The sequence below is a fragment of the Manis javanica genome, chromosome 1, assembly GCF_040802235.1.
Source record: "Manis javanica isolate MJ-LG chromosome 1, MJ_LKY, whole genome shotgun sequence".
In the NCBI taxonomy this organism is placed as follows: domain Eukaryota; kingdom Metazoa; phylum Chordata; class Mammalia; order Pholidota; family Manidae; genus Manis; species Manis javanica.
Window position 1 is genome coordinate 63,702,488 of NC_133156.1, and position 12,124 is coordinate 63,714,611.

The window sequence follows — 12,124 nt, forward strand, 5'->3', positions numbered from 1 at the left end:
TGATACCTAAACCCCTCACCCTCTGAAACTGCCTTTATAAGTTTCTGCACAACCCCCTTAGAGAGCTTGACGTTCCCCTTTCTAGTCTGCTTCCTTGCACAAAAACTATCTTTAATAAAGTTTGCCTGTTTGGAGTTCAGTGTCCATTTCTAAAACAGTGAAACTGAAGAACTGGGTCTTTGGGGGTCCAGTAACAGCAGGATGAAAAGGAAGTTGCAAACAGTAAAAAGTTTAATGAAAGACCAAGTGAACACAGAGGGACAGAGAGACATGCTACCTTGGTCCCCGACTGCTTCCCAGTTCCTAATTTCAATGGCACCCAGGGCTGACTGAGCTTCCTGCCACTGAGCTATGTGAGATGACTATTTTCTTATAACAGATCTCCTATTGCTTAAGTTACCTGTAATCAATAGGCCCTAAGGGAAAATGGTAACCTAACCATTTGTGCTTGTTTAATATAAAAAATCATCTTCGACATTCTGAGCCAAGAAGTACTTACCTCAATTGACAGAATAAAAACAAAAATAATAGAGAATGAGGTGTAGACCAGTGGTCCTGTATCATTTCCATGTAACGCAGGACAGGGGCGGTGCTAACCAGACCATCAAACAGCTTTCATGTGCTCCTGCTCCCCACCCTCATTCTCAAGGACTTCTCTTCTGTTTACTGGGCTGCCCTGAATGCCGGAGCCGTGTTTTATATATGCTGCATCTTTCCCGCCAATAATCACAAATCAAAATTTATCTAACTTCTGACCCTTTACCACAAATTCCTCATTTTTGTTTTCTAAGAAGGCAGCTAAACACTCTGGTACATTAACTCAAGCCAACACATTCATTGATTCTAATTAAAGAGAAGGCCTCCTTTTTCATTCTTGGAAACATATATATGACTTTAGGGGAAAAAAAAATCTCTTAATTAAAATGAATGAAACTAGCAATAGGAAATTCTGACACTCAATAAAATAACAGTATAAATTATTTTTAGAAAGGCGTTCTTGTGATATCTTTTGTATGATAATCACATTGCATATGCAAATACCAAACTGCACTAGGAAAAAAAAGGTTAAACTAGAGAAGGACCATATATTTTGACATATTTAAAGTTGAGCAGTCCTCTCTGTACTATAGCAAAATTGATATGAAGCTAGAAATTAAAGTACAGCTTAATATATTTAAAACCGTAATCAAATGTTGGAACAAGAAAATCAGTTATAAATGCTTAGTCAACTAACTGAGATTATCACATTTCTATGCTAATCCTGTTTTTTTAATTAGCAGATAAAGCAGGAGGGGGTATCTAAACAATAGCATATAAAACATGAAAAAAATAAGTTTTCAAGCTCTAATTAAATGGAGAAGCAATAACAAAATACTGCAGCATTTCAGAAGCTGTTCATTAAAGAACAATGAAAACACCTTGGCGTGGCTTTCTAAAAGTACATTTCACAGGCTTCAGCAACCTCTTCTGTTTTTACTCATAATCATAAAGAGTCTAGATGTTGAATATAAGCTGAGACATCACACCAAACACCATTTGGCCTTCTGCCCTGAATCTCCCAAGTGGTCAGAATATGCATTGCTTATGGAAGGTGGTCGAGTCCAGTGCAGTGATTCTGAGGGTGGGCTCCAGAACTGAGGAAGAGTGGGGACATGGGACAAGTGTCACGATTAATCTTCCCTCACTATGATGAAAAATGCCAAGATATAAATAATAAGAACAGGAGGGACTCCATCTTAAGGCTAAGATTCCATTTTCTTAAAAACCAGAGTTAGGCGGTAAGATTCCTAACAATATTTTATCACAATGAGCGACCAACCAACCATATTCCAAGGCAGGGCAAGCAGTCCTACATGTTTCCACTACTTGAGGGTAACCACTATCTTAGAGAAAAACAGCACCAATGAATTCCTTTGTTAAGCTTATCTTACAGAATATTAAGAAGACTGATATAAAGGATAGTGACATAATGTCTCTACCACCAGGCACAGACATCATGACACTATACATCACCCATGGCTTCCCTGGCCTTTACCCCATTCTTAAATCCTTAAACACCCAGATCTTAAGCCTTTAAGAGCACCTCCTCTCTGAGGTTGCCTGCACTCCCATCTGAGTGTGCACTGTCTAATCAAATAAACTTTCTTGTTGCATTAGCCTATTGCATTTTGTCTCTGAACTCTTTTTCATGATAAAGGCAAGAATTCAACAATCTCCACCTTCCATGGTACATGTCTTTGTCACTTTGCTACTTCTTTCAATTTTCTAGTCTTAAGCACAAGGCTTCTCTCTCTCTCTTCTACTTCAGAAAATAGGGAAGGACTACCAAGATCTCTGATTTGGGCTTGCCCCTTGCCTGGGTGACCCGGGCAGGACTGTGGCTGTACAAATACATTCTTTAGCATCCTGCTGAAAAATTTCCTTTCTTTGCTTTGGGAAGTTCTCAGAACATAATTTCACTCCATCCAGTTCTCTGTGACACCCTCAAATCCTGGGGTGGTAGGGGCTTAGTTCCTATGCTGTGCAGATTTAAGTGGACCCTGGACACCAGGTGACCCTGGCTTTAGGAGTTGGCAAGGGATTTGCCCTATGCCCAGCAGGAGTTTGATGAATTTCCCCTTTCCTCCTCTGTTCTCCCTTGCTCTCCACTGATTGCATGGCTGAACAAATAAAGGAGCCACTTTTTCTGCACTGTGCAACTTGACATTTGCTACTGCATTTGATTTAATGAATTCCTTCCTTACCTACACTTGTCCGACCTGTTTGTGAATTCTTTTCCAAGCAGAGTTAAGAGCCCTCCCTGACCCAGGCTGAGGTTCACCTAGTGTGCAGTGGGACCTCCCAAGTCACAGCTGCCCGGCGACAGAACAACAGTGACAGGATCTACATCCCCGATCAACCACCTGCTTTCAGTGTGATCTTGGGCAAGGTACTCAACCTCCTTAACTGTGAGTTTCCTCATGTGTAAAATGGGCCTAACAATAGCACCTACTGTTCTTTTGGCAATTCATTTATTTGCTTCTAAATGCCAGGCACTGTTCCAGGCTTCTGAGACCTAACAGTGAACACTACAGGTAAAAATATTTGTCCCCATGAAGCCTACTCTGTCAAATGTTGTGTCTAAAGCACTTAATTAGTCTGGTGCCTGGTATTCAGGACGTAATCAATAAATGTCAGCTGTTAGGATTAATATTTGAATGAGACGGAGTGAAACACTGGCATTGGAAGGCCTGGGAATGTGTTACAATGAAGCACATTTAAAACCTAGCAGTGGCCCTGCTATTAATTGCCTAGGTGGCCTTCATTTAATCTCACTGGGCCTCAATCTGTAAAGTGATCTTAGAGTCTTTTCTTTTGAAAATATGGCAAATCATGAGAGACAGAGAAGTGAAGTATTCAAAAACATTAGGAAAAAAATTTAATTTTGTGTACTTTGGCTTTATCTTACCATTTAAATGATGTGAAGATGTGTTAAACACAAGAATACTTTTTCAGTACAGCTAATGCTTAGGAAGAGCTCAGATGCTAGGTAATCAGTTACAATTAAAAAATAGAGAAAGACCCTCAAGAATCACTAGGAAAAATGTGAATGATCAAATCTTTAGGGGATGAAAATACAGTATAGAGAATATAGTCAATAGTTCTGTAACATCTTTCTATGTTGACAGATAGTAACTACACTAATTGAGGTGAGCATTTAATAATGTATATAACTATCAAACTACTATATTGTATATTTGAAACCAATACAATATTGTATTTCAACTGTACTTCAATTAAAAACCTATCAAAAAAGGTCAAATCTTTAGCTTTATGAAATATGAAATCACAAAAACCAAAAATAAGATAGAAGCAGTTTTTACCTTTATCTTGAAAAGTACACATGCCTAAGTCTTATCAGAAATCACTGGATGAAACAATCTCCTTCTAGAAAATATCTAAGCAAGATGTAATAGTGTTTGTTCCTTTCTGGGCAATATTAGCTTTCCTAAATTAGGTTTCCAGTGAAACTTGAAAACATTGTAAGTTTGCTTTCAACTTTCCTTCAGCTGGAATACCCTTTCTCCCCCTATTCGTAACACACCTATCCATCAAGTCTCAGACAGTATCCTTTGAAAAACTTTCCCTGTTTACCTCTACCACAGCCCCCATACTAATAGATCATATTAGATCCTCTTGATATTACTTCCATGGTATTTTGTATATATTATCACTAAGTTGATTATCTCTTTGCATTATTATTTTTTGTTATGTCCATCTGAAGGCAGAGCCCATAATTTTCATATTGACATTGCCCTGGCACTGAGTAGGCAACTGTTTACATTTATGAAGCACCAGAAATATATTTTTTTTCAATGGATAAGAAAAACTCTTGCTAAGCAATAAAAGAAATGTGGTCTTAAATACTTTAATTTGTAGAGTCATTGATCTTACTCCATATCAAAGAAACATCATTGTGGTAGAACAAACAAAAACTAAGAGGAATCAGTACAAGTTTTAAAATTAAAAAAAGAAATATTCTATGTCACCTTTCCAAAAGCACATTTTCAGGCATTGACAATGACATGGAATATCATGACATTAAGAAATGCTTCCAAAACCCCTCATAGATTATGGTCTTTAAATCAAATACATAGCAACCAAGAGTTTATCATCCCATTACTTTCCATGGACACCAAAGAACATGGTACAAAATCAACTTTTAGAAATAAACTCAAATAAAAATAAATTTTGCAGAATTCATTAGCAATAAAACCATAAATGTCATTACCCCTGAAATCTAGAATAATGTCAATCTACAATCCATTTAATGTGAAATTTAGTCAGGTTTAATACTTTTTCTAGAATGACATCAAAAAATCTAATAACATACTATTGTTAAGTAAAACACTCCCCCAAAATTTATCAGTATACTTCAAATGTTTGTATAAAGTACAAGTATGAAAGAAAATTTCACACTGGCCTATAGAATAATTATAAAGGAAATGCAGTTGGTTAAAACCAAACTAAAACACTAAATATCCGGCAATTCTCAAACTGTAAACAGAAATGGTTTCAATTAGAAATTTAGGGTACCAAGAGAACTCTCCCGGAAGTGAAATGAAAATACAACAAGAACATTTTCCAAAAGCAGGCCATTTCTTTATGCAATTACTTGTTTCCATTTTATAGCTGTCATACCTGTTTATCTATAATGAAACATTGTTCTACTCTTCTCACAGAAATCAAACAATACAACAATGGTAAAGAAAGAAAATGTGTCCCCCAAAAGTTAAGATACTATTTTTGGGAGAGACAAGTAGAAATATTTCCAGGTACTGAATTTCAGTCACCTCTAATCAGTGAATGGTATATAATTTATAAGCTCATATAAATATAAAGCACATTTAAAATTTTTGCTTTGATTTGTGGGACACAGGCTTCATAACCCATAGACATACATACATTTACTAATATTTTGTGGAGTCAAGAATGGGGCTTGGTGCCTTTCTTCATTACTTAAAAAATGAAAGGAAACTTTCAATCATATTTTAGAGTATTTTAATTAATTTTGAAATACTTCATTAGAAATTTTCCAATGAAGAGAAAACATTTTTCACTACAGTAAATACTGTATCTATATATCTGTATCTGTAGCTATATTTGTATAGCTACAGATATAGATATGGTATATAAAGTATATTAAATGCATATATGATATTTCTTAGGGGAAAATACATACGTCTTCATATATCTTTTAACTATAAATCAATTGAAACTCCACTGCAATTACTACTGTTACCACAGAAACAGTTCCACAGGATGACACATAGGAAGAGGGCACTACCCACAATTCACTTCTATAAAAATTTCAACAGAAAGAATGATTTATTTTCTCAATACATTGTCATCTACTGGTGAGGTATTAAAATGAAAAGAAAAGAAATGAATTCATCCAAAATAGCATTGACATAAGTTTAAAGAGGAACAAAAGACCACTGGCTAGAGATATAAAATATACCAAGCCATAATGATTAACAAGAGAAATACAAATAGCAGATAGTTTAGAGGAAATCAACAGAAGTGACTATAAAAAAATATATATTGTAGCTATATTAGTTAGCAAGGAAAGTCACATAAAAACAGAAAAGTATGACAAAAGTATTCTATGCCACAAATGACACATTTAGGGCTTGTGTGGTAACGCTTGTTGATACCCTGACAGATGTGACTCATGAATCACTGAATTCTTTGTTGCCAATCCTGGAATCCTTTTCAATATAAAAAGGTACTACCAGTCTCTGAAAGTTGGCACTGAAACTATTTGTCAAGCCAGTTCTCAGTGACATGTGCAAAATGTTCAATTGGGAACCTTCCGTGGAGGCAAATAGCTCAGGGCTATACACAACCTTCTATGACATGTGGTCAAGCATGGGTTGACTTTCAAAAATTTCTAAGCACATGAAAATTCTTAAAAAGCAAAATGGGAAAATAACAGATAGCAAATAATGTCATGATTTGGTGAGTGGGATAAATTTTTTAAAGCTGCCGTCTTAATTTGGACTGGTTTCTATTCTGATAATACAGCCACATAAAAGAATATGGTCATCTATTTTGCAAGAAAAGCAATCACTACAAAAGCAGTGAAACAACAATGAAATGGAAGAAATTGAAACATTTCCCTCAACCACAATGCACCAGAAATTAAAGACTGTTACTGGTAACTGACAAATTAATAAGATGGTTTCAATAATGCATATTTATTATGGTTTAAAACCACAGATAGTCTAATAGTTTGAAAAAAATCTAAGACAAAATGAATAACCACAGTAGAAAGTTGATACCTGAAGTAGCTTTAACACTTGAGTAATCAAAAAGACAGATTTTCTCTAAGGGTTAAGACACATATTGCTACTTTTAACAAAAAAATTATAAGGAAATTAGTGATAATGCAACTTTTGTCCAAATCAAATGTTTTATAAAAATATATATTATAATGTGATTTGATCTATGTTCATAGGAAACAAATATAAGGAAAGTAGCTTAGTTCAATTGTCTTAATTTTTAGAATAGTATCTCTATTGAAATGTATTTTAAAGTACATGCAATTATTGAACCATGTTTGACACATAAGCCATAATTTTGGTTTCAAAATAAAACTGAACACTAAGCAAAGATTTTTTTGGGGAAAATTAAGTAAAAAATATCCATCAAAATCAAATATATGCTTATTTCAAGTAAAGGTAACTTTATTCTACTGTAATTATACATTATAAACCTCACCTGTATGTTAAGTCAAAAGCTGTATAATAAAACACATCAGAGAAAAATATACCTCTAACTAAACCAGCTTAAAGTCCACAATAGTTCAATCTGACAACAAACCCTCCTCCACAGTAAACAGTATTATGTGATGTATTCATATCAAATTAAAGCTGCATCAATTCCCCACTTCATTTTGTTTATACACACTCAGCCATATTTAGGATGTGACATGATTTCTGCAAGAGACCTGAAGCTGTACTGACACTTAGCAGTAAAGAACATTTTCAGCTATAAGCAACTAAAACCAGTCTATAAAGAGCAGTAAGATGAAGTCATCAGCATTAATGTAATTAGAGAAAGTTCTCTAAAATCTTTGAAATAACTAGTATGCTAAAATCTATTACTCTTGGCCAAATTCACTGTCATGAATTGTTGCCTTCCTATTATACTTTTCCATAACTTCATAAGTAATTTCCCTGAAAAACGAGAATAAGTAACACACAATCATTTGAGTATAAGACTATAGCTGCTCTAGACTAACTTGTACATTTTATCAGTATGTTTTTGATGATTATAACAAAACAAATTATAATTAACAGGTAACTTAATGTCTAATTAGATATACTTACCTCAGGTGAGATAGAAAACAAGTGTTCCTATAACACCTGTTACAGTTCAGTAAACAACTGTCAAAGAGTACTTTCATACAAAACACAAAAGCCAACAAGAAAACATACAAGCTTTGTAACAGGAATTTATCACTGTATTTTGGCAAATAGATGAGATTTTCTAGCATTCTGCTGATAAAAGTGGAAAATGTTTTAAAACTGTTCTCCTTACCTGTGTATACAATTTTTACTCTCGAGATATGACATACCAGAAGCAGCATCTAATGAAAATTTCACTAATTGTTTGAGTTTTATGTCATCCTTCTTCTTTCTCAGGAAGGAGAGGAAATCACCTCCTAGAAGAAATGACAGATGAACAGTTAGACAAAATCATGGTGAAAGTCACATTTCTCACCATAAAGATACCTGACAGAACAATAAACATTATAAGTTTGGCCATGCTTTCTGCCCATTTTGTTTGTGGTGAGGATAAAAGAACACATCTTAGTAAAAGCGGACACTATCAACTTTCAGATACAGTTTAAATGCTTCATATTGTATATTACCCAACACGTATAATAATAGTCAAACAAAGCCATACTTTTTCCTCTGTTACAATTTCTCAATAATTTGTCTAGCTAAAATTTTCTAAGAAATTTTCTTATCTATAATAAAAAAATTATTAGTATGAGTTAAATAGAAAAGTAAATGATACTGAATTAGTTATCAGCTCCAGTGACTGCTTAAAAAATTGAGATTATTAACAATACCATCACTGACTGGAGAGCCAGACTGAGGGGAAAAAAGGCTATGATTTTGATGATATTTAGTTGCTGAGTCAGACTGCATTTTTGTGCATCAAATGGATTCTAGTGACATCTTACTAGACACTAGATTCTGTAAGAATCTCCTTAAACCAGCATGGTTCAAAAGAAAAATAATGCAAGCAATGTACTAATTTTAAATTTGCTGGTTGCCACATTGTGAAAAGCAACAAACAAAAAGTTGAAATTTATTTTAATATTTTTTCTTTAGCCTATATATCCAAAATATTATTATATCAACATGTATCATTACAAAAATTATACTGGAGATACTCTACATTTTATCATTCTAAGTCTTCAAAATACATTGTTCATTTTACATTTATGGGACATCTCAATCTAGATGTGACTTTTCATCTGAAACATTTGATCTGTAGTTATATTTCATAAATTTTACAGTTGAAAAAGCAGAGCCACATACTAAGTTGCTGTAAACATGCTTAAAATTTTCCAATAACTGAATCCTGTTAATTTTCAAATTTAAATCCATTAAAATGAAATAAATTCAAAATTCAGTTTTCTAGAAACACTAGTCACTTTCAAAAGCTCAAGTCTCAGAAGCCATGTGGCCAGTGACGACCATATTAAATAGTATAGCCTTAAACTGTGCATTCATTCTTAATATCGTTAAAGGCTATGGCTTAATTATTTTTCCTTCTTAGTGTTAGTGTACTGCAGTCTTTATATTAGAATGAATGCTCTCTAAAAACAATTGCTTCCACTTTCTCTAATTAGTCCCTCAGATTTTAAGCCATAATTTTGCAAGAAGGATTAGCATTTTAATTGTCATCTCTGAACTACTTGTCCGCTTCACCAGGGATCTAGGCTTCCTTAAATGGAACACCTCCAGAGGTGAAGACTTAATGGCTTTTTCTTTAATGAGACTACCTAGAAAAAAAACTCTCTTTATAATGTCTTTCTAACTTTCCTTATTTACAAATCAAATGTTATCCAAATTTAGGTGGGCCATTTACAAAATCAATAGGCAATATGCTTAAAATAATCTTTTTCATTAATTTCAACAAGAATACTATTTATCAATATGTTTGGAAAAAAGAGCTATACCACTAATGACTTCTTCATTGAATCATGTAGAAAATTTATTTTCAAACAACTTCAAAGTTTATTAAATTAAGAGTACCAGTCTCTAGTGATACATAAAAGGTATAATTCATTACCTTTGTTTTGCAGGATATAAATTTGATCCTGAGAAATTTGGTTTAGCTGTGTCACTCATACATTTAAGAACAGGATAATAATCAAATAACTATTAAATTGTAGGGAGCTATTTTGAGGGCTCCATGTATGTAATTATTCAGAGTTCTTACTAAAAATTAAACATTTTCTCTTTAACCTATAGTGGTGAGAATTGTAGCCACTGGGCAGCCCAACAAAAGGGGGAAAATCTGTGATGATCATAAACAACGAATACTGATTCAGTCTGTTCTCCATGAAACACAGAATAGATTTTATAGAATGAGGTAAGCCAAAACATTCTTGAAGAAGAATCATGCAAATACTGAAGCAGAGGGTACTGACTTCTATATGTAGGGCATACTTAGGAGAGATGGATTGCACAGAGAAAATAGCCAGATTATGGAGGAGGGAACTGAATTTACCTATTTTTAAGGTGGTGATTTTGGAGATACTGAAATTTTAAGGCAAGTGTCTGCAAATTGTGGCCCGGAGGCCAAAACTAGCTCTCTACTTTTTTTTGTTGTAAAGTTTTATTGGAAAACCACTGCATTCATACCTTTACATATTGTCTATGGATGCTTTCATGCTATGATGGCAGAGGGGCAATAGGGGCTGAATGGCCCTCAAAGCCTAAAAGTTCTACTTCCATAATAGGAAAAAGCTGATTATTTCCAAACTAACTTTTAGTACTGACATTCTGAGAGTTTGTGAATGTTGACTCGGGTATCTGTTGTGACAGTTTGCATAATGTCTGGCAAGATAATAGCTGGAACCAGCAGTTAAAATACTATGAAATGTACTCTTATTTCATAGAACTGTTACCATGACTGCTATTGAGTTACGTTTTCAAATATCATGTGCAAAAGAGAAATGTAAAACGTTCCCACTGTTCTACAGTGTTAGCAGAACATGGCTATTAAGGAACCTTGTCTGAAAAGACTAATGTCATGTAGTAACCCAAACTGGGAAAACCACACACTCAGCCCTCATTTGGCATAGTGGAATGCTGTACTGAGGCAGCAAGCTGTTCACTAAGTGCATCTTTAAAGAGAAAAAAAAGAAAATGTAATCAGGAAAGCCAGTATATTCTTAGCATTGTTTTCAGTTTTTCATCTTCCTCACCTTTCCCCACAAACGGAGCCATTTTTAACTTATTACTGAGCCTTTTAAGATCTCATGCTTCAGAGTTCCTTTGGATAGTTCTTAGTATAAGCCCTTACCATCTTGACTGACAACTAGAGCATTCTCCTGGCTAATCTCTCTGTATGTTTCCCTATTTTCATGTCAAATACGAATTGCCAATCTTGCTCATCAAGGAGCAAAGTATAAGCATGAATTTTAAATCACTCATCAGGAATCTAAGGTAGCCTGCCACAGAATCTCTTCTTAGTGACTATCCACAACACTTGATTCTTCACATGAATCAAGTACAGGTATCTTTCCATAGTGGTTCTCTCTATAAGAGACTGCTCTTTTTTGAAGAAGCTGTTGATAATTTCATCCACCTAGCATTATTAACTGTCTATAATTCACCTTGAACTGTTTTGCCTGAATTGAGAGATAGTTTGAAATTAGAAAAATATCCTTTATAACAGAATCAAAACCCAAAATACTTAGGAATAATTTAAAGAGGGATATGTTATACCTAAGATACTGTATCTTAGATAGTTAAATATTTCTTAGAACTTAAAGAGCAGTAACCACAAAGGGGGAAAATGAAAGAAAATTAAAATTTCATCCAAATCAAAATGGAAAAATTTTTGCTTATCGAAAGACATCATTGTAAAAGTGAATAGGTAATAAGTGAATCATAGATATGGGTCTTAGGTTTAAAATTTTACAAAATTGTAATTGTGGTTAAAAAAAATACACTGGAAAATTTAACTATTTTTAAATATACAGTTAAATAGTGTTAAGTATATTCACATTATAGTGCAATAGATCTCCAGAACTTTCAGAACTGTTTTTCCAGATTATATAAAGAATACATGTGATGCAGTTACAAAATAGATAAATAACAATAGAAATAGGCAAATGAAATAACAAAAGATAGATGTATGAGTGGCTGATAAACACATGATCAGTCCTGATAAGGAAATGCAAATAAAAACTACAATGAGGTAACACTTCACACATAATATAATGGCTAAAATTAAAAAGATTAACAACACCAAATGTTGTCAAAGTTGTAGAATAATTGGAACTTCCCTATTATTGGCAGATGTATTAGATGATATAACAACTTTGGAA

General features: G+C 33.9%; 1 protein-coding gene across 11 annotated transcripts in view; it reads right to left on the reverse strand.

Annotated features, from left to right (window-relative positions):
- FER (FER tyrosine kinase) overlaps window positions 1–12,124 on the reverse strand; it is a 461,718-nt gene that overhangs the window by 113,653 nt on the left and 335,941 nt on the right. For all 11 annotated transcript variants that reach the window (XM_073233126.1, XM_037011947.2, XM_073233137.1 and 8 more), the window contains one exon: window positions 8,086–8,209. In XM_073233126.1, the coding sequence (XP_073089227.1) occupies window positions 8,086–8,209 (124 nt within the window). The remainder of the gene's footprint in view (window positions 1–8,085; window positions 8,210–12,124) is intronic.